The sequence below is a fragment of the Drosophila persimilis genome, unplaced genomic scaffold (genome assembly GCF_003286085.1).
Source record: "Drosophila persimilis strain 14011-0111.01,24,50 unplaced genomic scaffold, DperRS2 tig00000232-arrow-arrow-pilon, whole genome shotgun sequence".
NCBI classification, from domain to species: Eukaryota; Metazoa; Arthropoda; class Insecta; order Diptera; family Drosophilidae; genus Drosophila; species Drosophila persimilis.
Genome location: NW_020825307.1, coordinates 494,805 through 518,240, shown reverse-complemented (window position 1 = coordinate 518,240; position 23,436 = coordinate 494,805). Strand labels below are relative to the sequence as shown.

The 23,436-nt window shown below is 48.1% G+C and overlaps 1 protein-coding gene across 1 annotated transcript; it reads left to right on the top strand.

Moving 5' to 3' along the window:
• Nucleotides 1-3,373: 3,373 nt before the first annotated feature.
• On the top strand, nt 3,374-4,510 carry LOC6600084. Its single transcript, XM_026989342.1, has one exon. The coding sequence runs from the start codon at nt 3,374-3,376 to the stop codon at nt 4,508-4,510; it is 1,137 nt and encodes a 378-aa protein (XP_026845143.1).
• The last annotated feature ends 18,926 nt before the right edge of the window (nt 4,511-23,436 follow it).

Below are 23,436 nucleotides of genomic sequence, written 5' to 3'. Positions count from 1 at the left end.
TTTCCCCCATAATCTTCACAAATCGGTTAATGAAGTCCTAAACATTTCACTTTACCATTTTGCATTTTCCATTTCCCCTTTTTTGCCTTTTCCATCGCTCTCGCCCCTCCAGCCATTCCTCAATTCCTCCATTCCTTATGCAAAACGCAAACAAAGCCGCGCGACACACATTTGATACACTTTGGGCCTTTTTGAATCAGTTTTTTTGTTTTGTTGGCGGCGGCGGCGCAGCAAATCAAATGTCAATAAATTTCGCACACAATGCAAAGCAGAAACGCATTAATCTCCTGCAACAACACACTGCCGCAGGATCAGAGGAGAGGTAAAGGGCTGCCTGCGCAAGCGCAATTGCAATCGCAATCGCAATAGCAAGCGAATAAATATGCAAAGGTGAGCGAGCGAGTGAGCGAGTGAGCGAGAGGAGAGTGTGTGGATTTGAGAGAGCGAGCCAGGCAGCGAACCAGAGTGCGAGAATCGCCAGGTTTATGCCCCATTGAGCATTGAGCATTGAGCATTGCCATTGCAAATGCGAATGCAAATGCGAATCGCTCATGAAAGGCAAAGAGTGAAAGTCAAGTGGCACTTCGTGGACGCGCTCAGAGAAGAGGGCGAGTAAACACCAGAGAAAGACTAGCTTCGGGGCCGAAGCTCTTGATACCCTAACAGATCGATAACAGGTCATGGTGGGTGATGTCGGATGAGTCGGATGAAAAGACGAGGATACTTCCTGCTCGGCATTGCAAGTCCATAGCACCCTTTGCAAGGGTATCAAAATGCATGCGCACTGCTCTCTGCTCTCTGCTCTCTGCTCTCCTGCGGGCAATTTGCATAGCGATCGGCCGGGCCGGGTCGGGGCCTCGGCTGGCCCTCAACAGGCACTCGTTTTCTTGTCCCCGTTAATTAAGCGTAAAATCGTCGTACACTAAAAAGCGACAACAAAAAGCCGACGAAAATTCAAATTAAATTTGAGTGGTTTTTGTGCATTTCTTTATAGATGTACATATGTATGTGCTCGAAAGCCGCAGAAAATGCGAGGATTATGGTAATTTTGCCAGGGAAACGGATCGGATCGGATCGAATCGGAGAAAACGAAGACAGCTCGGGACCGCGTTCGGCCACGCCTCTTTGGGAAAGGATGCTCGTTAAATCAAATTAATCAACACGTTAGGCCCTGTGGCTGAGACGGTGGAGAGGGGGATCCCCAGAATCGATCGGCTTCGATCTCTTTTGGTCGAAAACTCTCTCAAAAACGCATTTAATCCTTTTGTGCGGCTATGTAAACAGCGATAACTCAACGGCACAAAAAAACCCGCGCCAAAGGGGACAGACAGGATATTCATTACCGGCGGCACCGAGACGAGAACGGAAAAAAGAGGCAGAAAGTAAACCAAAATGGGATTTCGCAGGGGAGCGAAGAAAAGAGTTGAAAAGTTGAGAAATTGAGAAATTTGCAGCGGTTTCTGCTCGGGGATATATGTATGTAGGTACGGAACGGATGGAACGGGGCAATCAATTAACTAACCCTCACAGCCGTTGTGCCGTTGTGTTGCAGGCACAAAGACGATCGAAAGATAGTCGGAGCAGAGCAAACAATGAGAGCAAAGGATAAGAAAAGCAAACAACTTTCACCGCAAAAAAAGAGGCGAATGAAACGTGCGAAATATACGATCCTCGCCAGGAGCAATCTTTCGGCAATATTTCTCCATCTCCGTTTCCATCTCCGGGGAAGATCGCAAATAAAGATATCAGAGAAATGAGGGAAAGATGAAATCGAAGAAATGCCCGATGAAAGTGGTTTTGGTCCTAGATCTAGATCCTTCGCTAGATAACCTAGTTTTGGTCACGGATACTTTGAGTGATCGCTGAACCGATCGATGGCTGAACGAGATCGTTGCCTGTCCACTCTGATGATCCCTCACATGACTGTGCTCTGCTCATCACTTGAAGATCACTTCCATCTCACTTGAATATCCCTTGAAGATCACTTAGCGATCACTTCACTGGCGGTTCGGTGGCGCTTAAGAACCCGCAGGTCGGAAGCGTAGCTCAAGTACGCCCAACAGCTGGTCAAGAGCCACAGTCACAGTGACACATGTGGGCAGTTATCGTTGATCTGTCATCAATAATTTAGATCTGTTTATTATTTCCATATTCATATTTTTCGACTCTCCTTGCGTCGATCTGTAGACGATCTCCCACGGCACTCTTAGCATTTACCTTACGCTTACTCCATAGATCCATAAGGTTTATAAGACCGAAAGACAGTCAGTTGATTGGAAAACTATATGAAATACGAGTAGTTTTAGATTTGAATGCAAGTTTTCAGATGGTCTTTATTATCCCCGTTGTAGGGAGTACCGGTAGAGATTTCTGATCGCAAGGCTTTCATTCTCATCTCTCAAACGGGGCAATAACGGGCTTTGGGCTTCGGGACCTCTGACTTCTTCAGTTTTCCAATCTGACCCCACTAGTGAGGGAATGTTTCAATGCAGGTCCTTGGTTCTCATCGTTTGTAACATTCTAACGTTCGAGCGTTTTCTAACGTTTTCTAACGTTTTTCAACGTTTCCTCCCGGAAGTGGCGAACATTTTCAATTATGAGAAACGTGAGTACGAGTATACCTCGCACAACTGTCATTTGTGGCCGCTAAAGAGCCGCAATTAATAGCTGATGTGAGACAAGTGGCAAGGAGGACGGTAGGCAGGAGCTGCCCCAGTCGCAGGAAGTTGTCCGATCTACGCTCTGTTCGGGCCCGTCCGGGCCTGGCTAATTAACCTGGCTGCTCCTGGGCAAGTGGCGAAAGGGCCTGTTGCTGAAGCTCTCGCGACCCTCTCGGTGACATTCAAATGGGAAGGAAGGGCAGGGGAAGGAAACGATAACTTCCTTGAGCGCGGGGGAATAAAAGCAAATTTAATAACTGAGCGATGTCTGGCCTGATAGGGATCTGGACGTCATTTCGGGACGGGACTGCTGAACCGCACCACGAATGGGCCAGGAAGGTGGGAAAGGAGTTGGTTGAGGTGTCGGCAGGCATACTCGTACCAGGGAATAGCAAGAGGTACCGCTGCCAGTACCAGAACTCCCAAAATTTGTGGAGAAAGCAATGCCAAAGGAGGTGAACCAGCACAGGGATAGAGAGCAAGAGAGAGAGAGGGAGAGGCAGGGCACTCTCAGAGTCCTTGGCCCTGCAGGGTGCGCTTGCGCAACAACCCCTAAGGATGCGAGGGGTATAAAACGCAGCCCTCGCCCCGTACCGCTTCAGTTTGTCAGCGAGAGCCGTCGAGAGCAGTCGACAGAGATCTAGGATCGCAGCAGTATCTTGTATTTTCCCGAGCCCACGAGCCCACGAGTCCACCAATCGACGAACCCAACCATGCTCAAGTGGACCGCCTCGGCCCAGCGCCTGAACGAGCTGCCCGCAGCGGAGGAGATCCAGCATCCCAGCCAGACCCGGAGACTGCAGCGCCGGCAGCGGCGAGAGCGCAGGGCCACGATAGCCAACAAGGAGAACGTGCTGGGGGTGGACTACGGCTACACCTCCACCCCAGTGCCGGCGGTGGTGCGGCTGAGGAACAGTCCCCTGGTCCTGGCCCCGCTCAGCGACATACGGAACGTGACGCCAGAGCCGCGCTCCGCCTCGCCCCATCTGCGACAGCAGCCGCAATACCAGCGCGTGCAGAGCGTCCACTATGCCAGCACGCTGCCCCGCTATGCGGAGGAGTACTCCCCCAATGCCGCGACCCTGCTGCCCAGCGGCCAGCACCTGGCCATGCGAGGACTGGCGCCCCTGGATCCCTTCCTGGAGCAACCCCGCTACATTTCGGCTGCAGGGAACAACCAGCAGCAGCAGCAGCAGCAGAAGCTGAAGAAGCGCAAACTGGAGGCGGACTTTGTGGCCACCATGGAGGTGCCTCCGGCTACGGTCCAGCCTGCTCCACAGCGCCCGGTCACACCGCAGCCGCCCTCCTCCGCCCAGCTGGGTGACCAGACCCTGGACAAGCTGATCGACGCCATCCTGGACTCCGCCTGCAAGGCCGATGCCAGCGCCAAGAAAAAGCCGCGCCGCTCCACCTTCAATCTGCGGCGCCGCACCCTGGTCAAACAGCACCTGGAGTCGGACGGCGTCGTGATGCTGTCGCCCTCCTACGCCGCTGGCGACGATCCGGCCAGCGATCTGAGCTTCGGCACCCTACCGCTGCCGCTCGGCCTGCCCCTGACCCTGGTCCCCACCCCGGAGCCAGCCTCGCCAGTGACAAAGTTGCCACGACACGTGCTCCTCCAGATGCCCACGCCCACACCCACGCCTGCTCCAGCACCCGTTCCTGTTCCTCCCACTGTGGGGGGGGACAACACCTTCTGCCTGGAGACGCCGGTGAGGAGGCTGAAGCGCGGCAGGGAGGCCCAGCCGGCGTCGCTGGTGGCCAAGGAGTCGCCGCTGAAGCGCTACAAGGTCGACGAGCGCAACTACTTCGAGGTGGGCCTGGCCCTGCCCTCATCCATATATGTCTAAAGAGAGAAAGCGAGGAAACGAGAGATAGTGAGGAGAAAGCCGACGCTGACAAACGGGGGAAAAACGCTTAACCATGACGCTTAACTAGTTCCTAAGGCTAAACTAAGTCCCACTCCTATTCCTGTACATATTTCCCAATTATTTTACGAGTATTCTCATCCTAAGTAATTTATTTCCATTATTTTTTTTGCACGCTGCCGTTATGTAGTTTTTGTATTCCAACCATTTTTTTCATTATTTAATTTTAAAGAAATATTTACCATCATCTTATCATACATCTAAACACTTTTTTTTCTAAATAAATTGCAATTTTACAAAAAATATTCTTGAAATTTTAAAATTTGTTGGTCTATGATTCGAAAGTAGATTATATTTGATGGAGTATACATTTTACCACCAAAAACTGGTGGGTAATGCTATCTTCGCTTAAGAACCCACTTCCTAGACAATATTTTGAGACCCAGACTCATCCTCTGGGGTTCGTACAGAAGTTGTCTAGTAAATTCGATGACTTTTCGGAGAGAGACCTGATATCATTATCACTATCATTGTAGCTTTGTTCTGGGGTGTTCTATAGGATATTCCACGCAATGGCTAAATGCAAATCTCGGATCTATGGTGTCTTTTTAATTCGCTCAAGAATCCCCTTCTTAGAAAATATTTTGAGACCCAGACCCAACCTCTGGGGTTCGTAAGGAAGTCGTGTAGTAAATTCGATAGCTACTCGGAGAGAGGCCTGATATCATATTCATTGCAGCTCTGTTTTCGGGTGTTCTATACGCAATGGTCTGGCTAAATGGAAATCCTGGATCTATGGTGTCTTTGCCAAAGTTTGGCACAAAAAAGGATGTGCTAGAGTCGCATATTTACGCAGTTGCCTGACCAACCGATTGGCTTTGCTTGTAGTGGGAGACCCAAACAAACAACAGCGAGGATGAACAATGAGGAGCGTGTCCCTAGATCAATGATCAAAGAGCAGGTACATTCGGCATTCGGCCAGCAGGGATAATGCGGATCAGCGCGGTCTTGGCTCAACGCCCCCGTAGACAAGCAGCGGCACCAGCTGTCCAAAATTCCCTTGTCTCCAGCCTCATAGTAGCTCAAGACACGGGACACGGGACACAGGACACGAGACACAAGAGAGAGAGAGAGAGACACACATGACACTTGTTAACACTTTGACGCCCTCGCACACGTATTTGGCACTGTAACTCGATTTGAGTGCCAGTCCGATCCGGGTTTAGGTAGAGCCCGTAGCCAGGAGCCCAGGAGCCCAGGAGCCCAGGAGCCCGCTTAATCTGCCGCTGGTGCTGGTGTAACAACCTGTGCCATGACCTGTCATCGGCTCTCGCATTCTTGTGGGTTTGCCCCTAATTTGTAGACCATTTAGACTGCGATACCAGCGACGGCCACGAAAGATAATTGAATTACATTTTATTGTTCATATTCTCCGTTTCCCATTTTCCATTTTCCATTTCCCGGTAACCTGTACCGGGTCCCGGGTGCCGTTTCCCGTCTCCCAATCCCCTGCCTGCTGGTGGTGGCACTTGCTCTACGATCCCATCCCATCCGATCCTGTCCGATCCGATCCGATCCGATCCGTTGCCAGCTGTGCTCACCCGCATCGTTAAACCAATTTTCTAATATCGCTGGCGGGCCACACCCCTTTCGGGCAACCCTTCTTCGATGTTGGCCCAGAGATGAGACGAATTTACATTTCTTGGCCGTGACAACAGTCATGTTTCCGTCTTCGCCTCCGCCTCCGCCTCCGCCACCGTTTCCTTTATTGCTCTACGCCTCTCCAATTCCTTCCTGCCTTTGTTGTCTCGGGCCCTGCGTGTCACTTGGTTAATCGATAAAAATTTAATTAATTGCTTGTAAAAGTGATAAAAAAAAAACAAATGCTCACAGAGCGCGATGGGGGGTTGGGGTTGGGGTTGGGGGGGGCGAAGGAGCGAGAGTTGGGAAACCACTTGAAGGCAGGCACAATAAGAGCAAGGATCGCTTAGTTAGTTGATGATTCCATAATATTTTAGTAATTATTATCCTTATATGTATATCCTTGAATGTTTTTCCCAAAAGTGAATTCCAGATGCAAAATACTGCAATCCACTCAATCGATGGCCCATTCTGTCTGAATCTCTGTGTTTGCGGTCCGCCCATCTGCCACTCCCTCGGCCGGAGCCTTAGCGTCTCAGAGTCTCAGCCTCCCCGGGCTCACCCTCCTCCTCGTTGGCTCGGCGTGCACTATCCAACTCCTTCATTTTGCAGTTAGTTAATCAACAGCTGGCCGCACAGAGGAAGTGGCTGAATGGGATTCGCGAGCCCTGGCTCGGGGGCAGGACCACATTTCGCCAGATGCCAAAACGCATTTGCCAAACGATCTCGTTTCTCGTTTTCATTTTCATCTCCTGTTTTGTTGTTGTTGCTTTTTTTTCTTCTTCTGATTGACAAACAAGACGCTGGCAGTGCCTGGCCTGGCCGTGCCTCCGGCGAAATGAATGGTTTGAGGAAGGAACCTTTTGCGCCTCCAACCCGCCACGATTCGAGACGGAGAATCTGCCACAAATGGCACTGGCCGCGGGGCAAGGCCAAGCCATAGCAAGCTGCAAAATCTCCATCTCCATCTACATATCCGAGGCTGCTCTCCAACTCCAACTCCAACTCGAACTCCAACTCCAACTGACTCTGCTTACCCCTTACCTGGGCGGACAAAGCTGATGATGCACGTAAGCCGGCTTAGGAGTACGTATCCCGGGCGTCCCGGGTATCCTCCGTGCCTTGTCCCGGACTGTCAGTGAGTGTGTTCAAATAATTGCCAAATATTATGCAAACAATGGGCATCCAAATCGAAAGGAAATCCCCTTTTGGGCGAGGCGCCGCGTGTGGCAGCATCAGCCTCGAACCTCGCATACCATTAATATTTAAATCTCCCCGCGAACATTCCTCTCCGAACGGGGGTAGGCCCTTGCCTCGTCATAATTATAATTCATTTTCCAGCGTGGTAGCTCAGATCTCAAATCTGTTAATGATAAACAAATTTTCCACTGCAATCTGTGCGCATTGAAAGGGTTGTTGCAACATTTTGTTGCAACGCTGCGCTGCGTGTCGCTGCTACAGCCGCCGGCGGTTCTGTTGCAAAAAAAGGAAACCAAAGAAAGCCAAATGAAATGAATTTTTGCAAGTCTGTTAATTAGCTTAGCAATGGAATCGGGATCGGCATCGGCATCGGCATCGGGATGGGGGATGGGGTGATGGGATATGATGAAGTGGGCACTCGAGATGGATCGGTGGCGGCCTCGGTGTGAAAGTCAAAAGTGCACCTCTGTTGGTGAACGTGCGGAGGGTGGTTCCGTTTCCGATCACCATCAGATGGTGATGATGATGAGTGGGCAGATGACTCGGCCATTTCACAGGGGACGACGGGGCGACAGTTGGTCCGCAGCAGGCCACGTGTACAGGCACGTGCCGCCTACCGCCTACCGCCTGCCGACTATGCCGCAGGTCACAAGAGGAAGTCATGCAAATTTTTTGCCAGAGTGGCAGGGGTGATGCCGGAGTGCAGCCTGCACTATAACTATAACTAATGATGCAACTATTCTTTTGGCCGGAGAGTGGAAGGAAGCTTTCGGAGTCGTGTTCAACCCGCTGTACTCGCAACACGGTTACAAGGCATCCCGTCCGTCTGGATGGCGTTGCACGTTGCATGGTCCGATCCAAAGGGGGTGACTGGCTGGCTGCGCATGCGATGAAGGCCATGAAAAACTAGAACAGAAGGCCACCCTGCCAAAGGCTACCGAAGCTCGTGATACCCTGCTGCAGTCTCGTTCTTTTGGCAGCCACATAACTGACATCTGATTTTGATCAAATTTGATTCATATTTTAGGAAATAGTCGTGCTTACACGACGATACATGCGATCCTTACGCAGCCATACCCTCTCCTGTCCTCGCTTCAAGGGTATCAAAATGTGTGGAATAATTCGAGAATGAAACGCTTCCGGGCGATTACACGCGTGCCAGTGCCAGTGCCAGTGCCACCCCACCCCACCCCTTCCTTTAATATTTGGGTGAAAATTTACATTTTTTGTTTGTGTGTTCCAGTGCCGGTTCTGGCTTATGAAAAACAAATATGAACGAGAGTCGATTCGAATCGGGTCGAGTGCAGCAGGCGGCAACCGCGGAAAAGTGGAAAAATCGTACAGGGTAAAAGGGGGAAAATGAAAAAGGCAACCAGCAAGGCATTAGGAAAGTAGCTCTCTTTTTCCACTCTCCTCCCCACTCCTCTCCTCTCCTCTCCTCTCCTCTCCTGGTGTCTTTGTTGTTGTTGCGCAGTGAAGTGGACAAGCGGGGAGCGATGTTCGAAGCTTAAACGTTTTGTAAATCGCTGACATTTGCCTGTCACTTTGTCAGTTTGACAGCCGGCGTCGCGTCGCGTCGCATATCCAGGGGATGCTTCCACGGGGGCGGGGAGGAGCTCACGAGAAGGGGGAGGCGTGGCAAGCGACATTTTTTAACGGTCCCAGGGCACCAGAGAACGTGTCCTGTCCCCTGTCCCATGTCCCACGTCCATCCGTTCGCTGATTGACATAATTCGCACTTGACTTGCTGCGCCGGCGCGCCCGAGCCGCTTACAGAGCAAAGAACAGGAACATGGAACATGGAACATGGAACATGGAACAGGAGCTACGAGCAGAGAAAAGCCATGAACGAGTAAGCCCTGAGGAAAACACCTCAAATTCGTCTGGGTATGACCGCACTATACTCCTATACTATACTCCCTATTCTTGAACTTAATCGACAGCGGACTCTATGTAGACATGTCCCTATTGAACCATCCTTCTGTCAATTTTTTTGCAGTCTTCTGTTGAAGCTTTGCCAGCTCTTTTACACGAAGTTTTAACACCATTATCGAGTCGGTATATTATTTACAACAGTCCAAGAATGTTTCTTCACAGCTCAGCAAAATTCGATCACTATCACATAATGCTATATAGCTTCCAAAAGAGTGTTGGATTTCCCATAGATAACCTCTTCTTTTGGTTGATTTTGTATCGATTGTAAAGCAATATCAACAGCTATATAGCTACATTATATAGCTTCCAAAGGAGTGATGGATTTCCAAAGGATAGACTCTTCTTGTACTTGATTTCTTATCAATTGTAAAGCAATATTAAAATAGGAGTAAGAAAAGTTTCCCTTTAAAACTGGCTATGTACTCCCATGGAATCTACTTTGAAATATCGAATAATATTTTCTAAAAAGAAATATATTGCAGTCGAGTAAATATTATCAAAATTTGTTCAGTGTAGCGGTCATAACGCGCCTAAAGGATACGAATCTGTCCTGAAACGGAATCGCCATCGCCATCGGCATCGCTGCTGAGCTGCGCTAATCGTCTGATGAAGCCAAAGCACATTTATTTATTTATTCATTTTTTTCCCCGCATGGTATCACAGTTGCACTGTGGCACTGTGGCACTGTGGCACAGTGGGTGACGTGGTAATTTTTGCTGGAACAATTTGTACAAATTTAAGATTATCATTGATATATTTGTTATTTATAAAAATTATTTTTTGTATTTTTAAGTTTTGTATATATTACTTTTATATTTATTATATATTTATATGTATTTTATAGTTTATTCAGGTAGATATTCCTCGATACCTAGAAAAATACATGACACTTATATGAGGTATTTCAAACAGTTTCTAAGGCGTTTAAAGTGTATACTTTCACAAAAACTTCGAGAGCCGCTAAGTAAAATTACCCTGGGGCCTACAAAATGGGGCTAAAACCTGGCTCCCTCCTTCTGAGGGAAGTTTTTGAATTTGTTTTTAATAAATCGAATAATCGCTCGATCGAATCGCTCAGAAATGCATTCCGCGGCAATCATCAAATATTTACCTGCGTGTCCCACTGTGCCACAATGTCGTCGGATCTAGCGACTGATAGATGCCGTTGCGCCTGCGCCGGCGCCGGTGCCGTGCCGTGCCGGGGGTGAAAGCAACTTTCAACGTTAAGCTGCAACGGGCAGGAGGGCAAGGGTGGGAGAAGGAGCAGGGGAAGGGGTGGCAATGGCCCCGGGGGTAATGCAGATTTCTATCTGATGGGCAAACAAAAACCGCAGTGGGTGCCAGTGCCACCACCCCGGAAAGCCATGACTCGGGACTCGGAAACCGGGCACCACTTCCACTTCCACGTGGCTCGCGTTCTCGTTCTCGTTCTCGTATTTGTATGCGAGTCGTGCAACGTCATTGGCAAAACAAAAGCCGATGTCGTTTATGTTAATTTATGTGCTATTAAAAGCGGCGCGGGGCACTTAACTCGTCATTGCCCCGGGCCTAATTCCCGGACCCGGCCTTGCCACGGCGTAGCGCTTATGATTGGGCGCACGTGACGCGACTGGACGCTGAAGGATCTGCCCCAGCCGCAGCCGCAGCCACAGCCAAAACCCACTCTAAATGAAGTTCATTACTTAACTTTCAGCCTTAAGGCCATTAGTCGCGCTATCGAGTGGCAACATTCGATATATACTCGTATGGAGTGGAAAGTATCGAAAGGAGTAGGGTAATGTCATGGATAAGGTGAGGTCTGTAGTCAGAGCTTTTAGTACCACTTCGGTTTATAGAGTTCAGTCAACAATTGAGCGAAGGGCTTTACAATTATACAATTGTGACACTTTGTGACTATCGAACCAAAAAAGGCCTAGAGGGCGTTATTGAATCATTTAAACCATAGCAAATGTTTAGTTTTTAAAGATCTATCAAACATTTAACACGTTTCATATTCGAATACGATTTAGATTATGTTTGGGAATAAGATAGGTTTAGGTATACGATTACGATTCTTGAATTTATATCTTTGGACGTTGATATGGCCGGAGCCGCAGCCGGAGCCTTTTATGCGCGGATTTCAGGCACAAAAAGCCGACACCGACCGAGGAGCGCTGCCGCATGACGCGTCGCGTGTATTACCCAACTAGTACAAGCATTCGATCATGGTATGGCTCTAGTCCTAGTAGGGGGCTTGGCTATTTTTTAGGTACTCGAACGAGCTTAGTTACCGACTAAGTCTTGGCCGACTAAATCCGCCACCTCCAGGCACCCCACTACTTCTTTGTGTCGATTGTCGATTGTCGATTGTCTCTTGTCGAGTGGCGAATGGCCCTAAAACTAAAGCCCATTGTAGTCGCCCCATTCGATGGCCATTCGATTGGCCAGGCTGTCAACTGCGGCGCCGCTAATGAGGAGTCGCGATTGATTTAGCCGCCGTGACAAATTAAACGGCTCTCGGCTAATGAGGAAACCCTAAAAGTCGCTGAAAAAACTGATGGAAATGCGAAGGAAAACTGTTGAAAAGCCGCACGCACACAAAAGGGCGCAACAAAAACGATTTTTCTTACATTGGAAATTAAAAAAAACAAACGACACGCACAAAAAATGTGTCGAAAACGCACAAAAAAAAAAATAGAATACATTTTGTGTTGTTGTTCTTTCTCCCGCTTTTGTTGTTGCCGATGTTGGGTGTGTGAATCAACCACAGTAAACCCCTTGCTAAACTTGCCTTTGTGGAGGGTTTGTTTTTTCCTTTCTTCGCAAGACAAACAAAGCATTTTTCCCATTTTTCCCAGTTTTTTTTGGGTGCATTTTTTTTTTTGGCGAAAAGTGGCAAATGAAGCGTTGATAAAATGCTCAAGTCACGTCATTTAGAAAGTCCAGAGGGAAGTAGAAGTAAAGAAGCGAAATTCGATCATAGATCATCTCATCTCATCCCAGCGGATCTCATCCCGTACCATCTTTGGGATGGCAGAGAAAGCAGCTGTGGGCTCTGATCTTTTGCTAATTGCTGTCAAAAAAGTTCTTAAGCGACGGGTAATGAACGTACAGGGAGCTATTTATAAGAATTTAGTAAGAGAGAGTTCTCATACAAAAAAGTATGGGAAGATCCTCTCATACGAGTACTGGCTATAGTAGCTCGAAAGAACAGTCCGTATCTTTAAGACTGATCAAATTATTACTGGATTATCTTTATTGTCGAAAAATCGTGATAATATTTATGATCTTTCTAGAACTGAGCTGAGAAACCACCTAAGGGAGACCTACAGTATGATCTTTTTCAAATTAGTATAAGAATACTCTTAATAAAACATTGTCTCTACTGCTTTAACCTGTATAGAGATCCCCACTGTATCCATATCGAATCAGAGCGATGGAAAGTGAACAAATTGCCTCAGATTGCTTAACAATCGATTAATTGGCCATTATTCGGTGTTTGGTGTTGGTCCACTACAGATAGCGCTGTGGCCCTGATCTGCCGACCTAGATAGAGCGAACCCATAGATCATCTCGGGGACAGCAGCTGCTGGTGATCGCTGGGTTCGTGGCTTGAGCAGGGCTCGGGCTCTGTACCAAACTAATTGCATTGAGTGGACAGTCAACGCCCAGTTTCGGGGCCCAACTTTCGGTTTACCGGCTATCGGTGCTAATCTAAAACGTTTCTCCGTCCCTGTCCGCGTTTTCATCGTTCCCGGGTACTGGGCCAGTCGACAACATTGAAAGCAAACGCTGGGCTGACCACGTGCCCACTCTGAAGTGGAGGTGGAGGTGGTCCGTATGGCCGGAGAGGCATGCTGGTACAGTGACCGCAACAATGGACGCGTTTAATTACTGTTATTGTCGCACCCTTCGCCTCTCATTTGCATTTGCATTTACCGGCCAGCCAACCTTGGGCACGTGGTGTACCGCGTACTCGAGTGCGGGCGAGGGTGAGGGTGAGGATGAGGCTGGGGGTGCGCACTCGTAGCGTAATGCATATGTCACCTTGTGCCAGGCCTGGGCTAGTGGGTCGAGCAACTAGGCCGAGTAATTAGCATAATAGTTGAGGCTGAGGCTAAGTCCAAGGAGCAGGGAGCAAGCAGCAAGGAGCGGCTTCAGTTACAGCGGAGACAATTGCTCATTCTTTGGAAAGTGTGCGGGTCCGCGACCGCGACCGCGACCGTTTCATTTAATTTCTCTGAGCAGCCAGCAATGAAATTTATGTAAATTAAATTAAAACTAAAGGAAAACTTCTTCAACAAGCGGAACCAAGAAGCAGACGCGACATATGGCCACCTACCACCTACCAGCAACGAGCGACAAGCGACCAGCGACCAGCGACCAGCGACAATTGTGCGGATGAGTTAGAGCCACATAAATTTGAAGCAGCTCCGCCGACTGTCAGCGCCCACAGTGTGCCACTGTTGCCGCAGAACGGAACCAGGCAGAAAGGAACAGAACAGAACAGAACCCTTCCTCTATCCAACTGGGCGACACTTAAGATAAAGATCGGATCGGATCGGATCGGTGCGGCGACCAACTGACACGCCCTCAGGCCAAGGCCAAGCCTTTGACAGCCTCAAGTAATCGCCGGCATATGGAATTAGGTGCCATACTTGTATCATCACTGATCTTTGATTCTACCACCTATACCATACTCGTACAGATCCCGGATAGAAATAGCGGATCCTTCCAGAGTCAGTAGAAACTCCATTTGCAGTCCTGTCTCTGATTGGTGTATCTTTCTGTAATGTAATAGTGATCATCTAAGAGCCCTCTCTAGACGAAGTACCAATCCCGAATCCCTGGAAATTGTAGATTGCAGACATCAAAATGATGGTTGATGACGGAAGCTTATTCCTTGGAAAACTTCTTTAAAATATCTGAAATAATCGTCAAGATTTGTTCTATGATCAAATCGCATTGAAGTTGAAAATCCCAGAAAACATACGCTCATTGTTTCTGTTCTGGAATGCCTCTCCATTCATTGAGCACCAACCCACAGCTAATTCGAGTTTTGCTATCATTCTGCTACCTTATAAATGAACCATGCTGTCTTTTTCGATCGTAAACTCCCAGCAGCGTCGACGTCCGCCACCTGAAACCCTTTTTCCATGTCCAACAGAGCCAGAGCTGCAACTGAGCTGAAGATCGCGATGATCATTTCCTCTGATCTCTGATCATTGGCTATTTAGGACCGACTGTGGAGGACCGACTGTGGACTGTGGATGAGGCCATAACTGTGCTATCATCTGATCATATCGATTGGGATATCGACATTTATGGCGCATAAATTTCCCCTAAATTTCTGCTTTCCCGTTTCCCGTCTCTCACTGGGGCTCTGGCCAGGCCAATTAAGTGCAACGAATCGGGCCAGGATTCGTCACAGGCTGACATGGATTGCGAAAATTTAAATACGGAACGTCTCATCTCCCATGCATCGGTTGGGGAGGGAGAGAAAGTGACGTGGGACAGGGAACACAGGAATACAGCCCATACAGGACATAGGAGACAGGCAACAGAGGACCAATGTGGTACCAAGGTACAGGGGTACAGGGGTACAGGGGTACAGGGGTGGCTGATCTGATCCGATATGATCGCTGGCTTACTGCCCCTGAGTGTCATCAAAACAATGTTTGCCAGCTAGTTTATGAGCTGCGCCTCATTTCTCATCTCATCTCATCTCATCTGTTTTCAATTTTGCATTTTGCATGTTACCTTTCCCATTTCCTATTCCGCATTTTCCCAGTTTTTCCGTTTTCGTTTACCTTTTTTCAATTTCACATTAATTTCTTTTCAATGCGCCGCCGCTTTCATTGCCATCCCCAACGGCATGTCAATCCTCATGCCATTTCCTTTCCAATCACTGGGAGAATTATGCAGAAATATTGACCGCAGCGAAATGTCCACAAAAAAGTGGGAAAATGCCATAAAAAGAGAGACAACAATGTTTGCCCAACGCAACCCCCACGAGGGGTATGGCTGCGATGGGGTCATAAAAAAAATAGAAGAAAAACCAACAAACCTATTTCCTTGGTCAAGCGCAACGACAGGGGGTCGAAGTTGATGGCATCTCGGGGTTTTTGCTCAAGAATGAGATTACCGAGCTTGGGTCGGGCCGATCTTCGGCTGATCTCCAGCTGAATTGGCTCTTCTCGATCAGCGGGGCGCCTCCATTCAGTGTGCTAATGAATGCGATGTGATTAGAGTGCAGTCCTTGCAGTGCCAGATCACGTGATCTCAGCTGACATGTGTGTTCTAGACTGAGATGCAATAGGATCCAAGCAGTAAAATAGGTCCTACACGTATGAGATCCTTCTAGAATCACTATACGCTGTGGCTCTTTGTCATGAAGGTTAATGAAAGATCACTTCAGTCAAAGATCGTTAGCATATCGCAAACACAATTACCATTCTGATCCTGATCTAGTGATCAACCCACACTTTCGTTCCAGGGTTAATGAATGATCATCACAAACGATCGATCAGCGGATGCAGATGGAAGTGTCCGATCGATGGATCGATCTGCCACCTACGAGCATCGCTTAATGACTCATTTAAGCACCTTCGGTCAGCCGCAGGACACAGCCTGGACCCGTTCCTGCTGCCCGGTAATCATTCAAATGAAGTGTTTTCACTGATCTCTGCCCGTTGCTTCCTGTCTCTACCGGGGGCGAGCTGTCAACGAGCACTAATTAGAATGTCAGGCGGCTGAGTAGCCTGGACAGCTACTCGTACTACCCACAATCCGGGTAAAGCAATCAGGAACGGAACCCACACCACAACAGACCAGACCAGACCAGACAAAACCAAACCACACCACCGCATGAGAGGAGAGGGAGACGCGTTCCCTGCTTGACGGATTGATGGGAATGATTAATGATGTGGCCAGTGTGGCATTGCGTGACAAGTTTGTTAGTAAATTGAACTGAACACAGTTCATGGATGCGGTTCGTGCTGCCCTTGCAGCTTGCGGCTGACACCTTTCCCTGACACGATTCCGATTCCAATGCCGATTCCGAGGCTCATCATTAATCTTGCGCCATCGTCAACTGTACGTATACGGTTGTACTCTGATCCGATGTGGCTGTGGCCGGAATTAACTCTGGTAGCAATAGTCGAAGTTCCTAAGATTCGGTGCGGATTTGACGATGATTTCCCACGGCGATGGGCGACTCTTAAATCGTTTTTAATGAAGTTGTCATAAACTGGACGAGATCGCCACAGAATCGTCATAATGCAGGAGGAACGTGGAAGGAGGCCGGTCCCAAAGATCAGCGGTGCGTGAATTTCCAGGACACGATCACCGACCGTCACTGACCACAAGAACAAACAGATTTTAATGGGAAATCAAAGGGAAATTTATTGGAGAGAGCTGATCATTGTTCTCGGACTCGAATCGACCCGACCCTCACGACGTTTGCATATCGCGAGCGATATCCCTCTCCCTCTACGATATCCCTCGATTCCCAATCTACCTCAAAGATTAATGAGATTTCCTACTGAGTTCTGCAACTTCCTATGGGACGTATATGTATATTTTTTTATGTTTCTATTCCATTTCTTTATCTTGTTTTGTGTGTTTTTTTTGGGTGGATTCTTTGGTACGTTTTCTTGTCTGTGTGGATTTTTTATGGCTCGTTTAGTGATCGGTAAACAGGGCGCTGTCTCGTAATTTACATGAAATTACTTCATTTGTCGGGGCCTGGCCGTGGGCATGGGCATACCTCGAGGGTCCCCTTGATTTGGGTGTCCTGTGGCCGCCGTGTCAGGTCGAGCAAACAAATCGTGAGAATGCAAATCAGTCAGGGTCTGATCGTCTTCCATCAAAGTCAGTTCGAGATCGGAGCCTCAACTAATCAGCGATCGTTCGAAATGGGGGCAGTTCAGTGTGGTCCGGTCCTCGATCGACTCTTCCTTGCGATTAGGGATTCCAGAGTAGAGAGTCCAGAGTAGAGAGTAGTGGAAGCAGCTGCTGACCAATGGACACGCTCGCAATTAGCCATGAAATTTTCCATCTTGCAAGGACCTCCGCTGTCTTTGTCCTTTGGCGCTGGACAGTGAAAAATCCATGTGCAAAAATATGATTCATTCTTGGATTTGCGATTATACTCGTAACCAGGCTATGAGTTATGAATGCTCCGTGGACTTGGGCTGGGGTCCAGGCAAATGATCCTTGACGCTAACTTAGTTGAAATAAATCGATTTGATAGGCTGCTGCATGACTCTATTTATGATCAATGATCACTGATCAATGATCACTGATCACTGATACAACTGAAAACCGTTCGTAGCTGAAAGCTTTCAGAAGGATAAAAGAGGAGATCATCTTATACTAGAATGATCTTTTAACGGCTGATGATCTTCCCGCTCTGATTTCTGCTCCGGCTGCATTTTCCGCTTCCAGGAGCAGTGGAGCTGGGCAGGAGCCGGGCGGATCGGTGCAGATCAGTGCCTTGGGTCTCGTTAATCATTATGGCAAATGTCATTCGGGGACTTGACATGCTGCATAACAAGTTCCGCTCTTTTCCCTTCATTCGTTTGGTTTTTTTTTGGTCTTTTTTGGTTAAAAAGTGAGTTGCATTATTCCGAATCTCATTTTTTGTTTGGCGGTTCGGTTTTTTTTATTTCTTAGCTGGCTGTCAAATTACTTGAGGGCGCCGCAATGTCTGAGAATTATTTGTGGGTACGACGAGCCCACGGCCAGAGCCACGAGGAGGTAGATAGCGCAGTTGCAACGCACTCGTGAAGCAGACACAAGACACGACAGGAGGACGAAGGACGGAGGTCGTCTTAGGACCTTCGGGCACTGCATTGCAGACAACTATTTTTTTACCCTTTTTTTTGCCTCTTTTGGTGTTGTATTTTCGGGTGGATAAACCTTTTTTTCAAACTCTTTCTGCCCGAAACCTTTCTCTTTCTGAGCGCTGTGAGAAATGCAAATTCGGCGGTAAGGAGGTTGGAAAAAAAAAACGTTGTTAAATTTGTTAGCAGCTCCAGAGCCACTGGAAACTGGAAAGAGGAAAAAAGCTGCACTAATTTGATTTCTTCAAAATGCAGTCTTGAGAAGGGTCTGCCGCTCACCCTCACCCTCGCCCGGTCCCTGCTGCCTGTCTGGCTCTCAGTCTCAGTCTCGGTCTCGGTCTCGGTCTGGCCATGGCTCTAGCTCTGGGTAGGAGGAGGGTGATGCCTCCTGGGCTCCGATCTCCGATCTGATGACATTGAGGACCGTTTCCATAGCCATTTTTTGGTCATTTATCAAATTTCAAGCAAAAGCAGATCAGCCTCAGCCTCAGCTCCGTCTCCATCTCCATCTCTTTCTGTTTTCTGATTTCTGTGTGTCTATGAAGTGAATATCACAACAAAACAGGGACATCGGAATCTGAGTCTCTCGTTCTGGAGTCCTTTTTGTGTCCGTGTCTTGTCCCCGGGCTGTCAATCAAACGCCATCAATGCCTTATCCACATTTGTACTTGCCTCATGTTGCATTCCCTCTCCCTCTCTCACTGCATTTGCAATTTCCACTTTTTCCCACATTTGCATGCAAATTTCCAGAAAATCCCTTAATCGGCAATATTTATTGCTTACACGCCGAAATCAAGTTTCCGAATTCCGAAATCAAGGCTGCACAAATTAGGCAAATCCGGGCCACCCATATGCATATCCCCGTATGCGTGCGAGTCAAGGGTTTATGCCTAATGCATTCGCAATTAGTTTGCCAAAACCCATCCGCCATCCGCCAAACCCTTGCCCCGACTCCGACTCCGACTCCGACTCTGAATTTATAATCGATTTAGATCAGTTTTGCAAAACTGCCAAACACCCAAAGTGGCCTCCGCTTGGGCCCCGGCCTGGGCCTGGACCAAATCCACCCCGAAGACAGAGACAGGGCATCCCCCTGTAACCCTTCCATCAAACTCGATCCCCGATGCTGATGCCGGCGTTGTTGCTGTTAATTTGGATTTTAATGAAGCGCGAATTACAAAAACATGGAAATCGTATCAATTACAGAGACAAAGATCTCTGCCTCAGTATCTGCCATGAAAAGCGCAAACATGGGCTTGGATTTTGATTTGAATGGGTTGAATGTTCGCAAGGATGATCCTCAACGGGTCGGCCATTTGAGATACAGATATGGATGTGCATATGGCTTATTGGGGAAGTTTATCTGATATCTCGACCGAGCTTTCAATTTAAAGAGGGAGATCATCTTGAAGACACATAGATATAGCTTATTAAGGATGTTATAGGTAGGGAAAACTAAAGAACTGCCGATAGACCAAGCATATGGCTAATAGTTCATAACAATATCTAAAGAATAGTATCTGATAGAACATATATCTGTCAAATGGCCATATAGAGAGGGTATCGAAACGACTAGAACTAGGACTAGGACTCTCCTGCTGTCTCCGCTGTCGCTGTCCGCCAGACGAACAGTAAGGTATGGTACGGAAAGTCATTTGCAATCGAAGTGGCACAATGACATAACAAATCTATCGATCTATGTGTGCAGGATCACAGCTGCCTGGGACTGACTGACTGACTCTTGACGGACTCAAGGAGCTGCGTGATCGAGCAACCGTTTGTGAAGTACCCAAGCGGCAGGGAAACCGACTTCCACGAACCAAGCCCCTTACCACCACCAACTTCGTACACCCACAATCCTTAAGGAATACGCAATCGGAGCGGGGTATGGGTATGGGTGTGGGTGTGGGTATCGGAATGGGAATCGCATTGCCATTCGTATTACCATTGAATGGGTCAATGGGTCAAAAGTTGATGTGAGAGCTCGTAAAATCTGAAGATCGACAGGAGACGTCACATAAACAGTGCGCGCATAAAGACGGAACCCGAGCCGAGCCTGCCGAGCCGGGCGGCTGCTAATGTAAGGCACGAGACCTCATCTGGGCCATGGCCAAGAAGGCTGCTGCTCGCAGCCGGCATCTGGACAAATATTTACCGAAGCTTCGCTCGTAAATTGCTCGCCTACGCACAATGCGATCCCATTCCGGTCTCGAGACCAAGTACAAATCAAAGTGAAAGTAATGACCAGCGGGGAGGGAGACAGTGATAGTGGTGAGAGTGAGAGGGCTGTAAAGATTCCCGCTGGACAGAGACATTAGGCTACTGTTTTTGTAGTCCCGACTTCTGCTGTTGGCTTCTGCTCCCCCTCCCTCTCCCTCTACCTCTCCCTCTCTACTCTCTTCTGCTCAACGACAATTGTTCCAGATATTTTTTGGACAACACACGAGACAAATCTGGGCTAAGACACCTTGCGACGTCGCCGTGTGGGTTTCCTTTCTTTTTTACAGTTCCCCGACAGCTGGCCCTGGTCCATTGTCCGCCGTTGGCAGAGGCAAAGCCAGGCCGGGGGGACAAAGGAGGCATTTGACAGACCGTTCGGCAGGGATTTACCTGCTTAGAAGAGAAATGTAGCTCAGGAGGAAGAGAAAGCCGGAATGAAACGCAAGAGAGGAGGTCCTGCTCAACAGGCAGCCGCTCTCTTGCTTTCACTCGCTGGCGCCGCCTGTCGGCGAGTGGCTGAAGCTACTCTCTGATGAGTCGGAGTCAAAGTTTAAGTCCTCGGATTTACCTTATTTGTGGGATATTTTATTGGTCTGACGACCAACTATATCTTTTAACATATATGTTATCATATGTTTCCAGAACTTTTGAGAACCGGTTAATACCAAAATTTCTTTGTAGATCTGCAGAGTTCCACATGACTCTCCTCCCCTGCGTCATTCCTTTGCCGGCCAGCTGAGATTCCGTTACAATCCGATGCAAAGAGACAAGAGAGCGCTCACTTTCGCTCTCTTTCTCTCTCTCTCTCGGTAGCGCGCCTGCGCAGTGGTGGCTTTTCCGAACGGCGCGCGTGCTCAGTAGATACATTTGCTAGCAACATTCAAGCAGAGTTGGGCAACATTCGAATGCCTGTGGAATAGGGATATTATATGATCGAATTGGCGAGTGGTTTGTAACACACTAAACTCTGGGGGCCGTAAGTAATATAAAATATGCATATGTATATTTTCAATGAATAGATAATGGATGGGAAATGTGGCAGTCGGATGGGTGCAACCAAATAATGTAAAAACAGGTGGTTCTGAGTAAAAGTCAATGCTACATATTTTTGACATATTGCCATTTATTGAGAAGCATCCAGAAGAACTGGATCAGATAGGGTATAACAACGTCCATGATCCACCAGTCCAAACCAGTTTGCAGGCAACATGAGTACGTACTACCAGCAACATGAATGAGGAAACTGGGCAACATGCCGGGCCGTCGGGTGGGTACAATGGGAAAACCGAAGCACTGCGGAATTTGCGGCATCAATACTCTTTCGGCCACGGATAAGGAAACAACATAAATAGTGTCGAATTTTTTTCTGAATTCAGAAAATTAGTGATAATATATCGCAAAAAAAAAAAAATAAATCCAACAAAATCAATTCAAAATTTCTTATAAAAATATAAAAATATCCCCAGCAGCAGTTCTTCATTTCCGTTTCCTCGTTTTGGAAAGCTAAAGACGGGTTTTTTTTGTTTCTGTTTAAAACTTTGTGCAAATTTGAAATCTTACAAAATCCATTTATTTGGGCAACTTGTGTTCCTTTGGGAATCCTTCGAGAAGCGACGATAGAGAGCGCGGATAGAGAGCTGTGGTGCAGGACACAAGGCGACCTAGTCGCAAAACAGATCAAGTTTCCAGGTGAGTAATCGTATACGTACTTTAAAGATTATGCAGCAAACCTGATCAAACGGTCATTCGAACCGTTCGAAAATAAAACCCAGCGAACGATGGATCGATCGATCCATCAATTGATCGCTTGATAAGCTCGGTATCCCTTCAATCCCTGCTCGGTTTCCCGTGGCACACCTGGCACACACACACGCACACACGGACACACACGGACACACAGACAAAAGGGCACGCACACATAATAACGATCGCACCCATGAGACAGTCGTCGTGTTTGTCTTTGCTCTAGCTCTAATTTTAATTTAGCCAGAAAAAAAAGGCTGGCGATGGAAAATGGGAAACAGAGGAGAAAAAAACCCTAAGACCCTAACCCCTCAAGACACAGACACAGAGAGACCCAGAGACCCAGATCCAGATCAGGGCGGAAGGAGATCCACAAGAAAAGGGGTGGTGCGTCGTCTAATACATTTAATTTGTTGCTGTTTTTTCCTCCCCTGCTGCTGCTGTTGCTGTTGCTACCCCGAGCTAATCCTCCAGGCACAAGTCACACGGAAGAGAAAGGACGGTGATGGGGGGGGGGGAGGGGGGGAAAGGCAGGAGTAAGATCGACCGATTTTTGGGTAGGAAGAATAATATTTTTTTTGCTCGCCTTTGCAACGACTGCAGCTCTTGTTCTCGAGGAATTCTGCTCGGCTTTTCATCTCTGGGGTGACGTTTATGGATTACATGAAAACCCATTTCTCTAGACCTGTGTCTGAATGCGTGCCCGTCCCCGTGTCCCCGTGTGCCCGTGTGCCTGTGTGCCTGTGTGCGTGTATCTGGAAGACAAAGACAAGGATCTGGGACGGATCTTTTGAGTCCCCCTTTGGCTTTGCCGATTGCCGCTTTTTGCAAAATGGCATCATTATGCTGGGGCGTAATTGTTGCACAGCCAAACAGATACACGCACACAGATACACAGATACACAGATACACAGCTACACAGATGCACAGATACACAGGGACGTGTAGAGGGATGGGATCCGCAGAGCAGGATCCTTGCCGCACATCGCGACTCGCTCAATTTTATGGTTGGCAACCGCAGCGCTTAAAAAATCTGTTTGCAAATTAGCATAAGTTTAATTTCAATTTAAATGCAAACCTGAAATCGCAAAAGCGCGCACGAGAACGAGGCTGAGCGAGGCCTCAAGGATAAAGGAAGACGAGGGACCTCGCCTCGGAGTACGTGAAAAACTCGTTTGCCGCAAAAACAATTTGCAAAATTTCCTGCTTTGTGTGCCCGCCGCTGACGGCGGTCCTTTGCCCTGCGTTTTCTTCCATTTTTGCATCAAAATTGTCTGGAAGTTTCCAAAAACAAAAACCAAGAAAGAACGAAAGAAACCAGAATCTGTCGTTGTTGTCCTGATC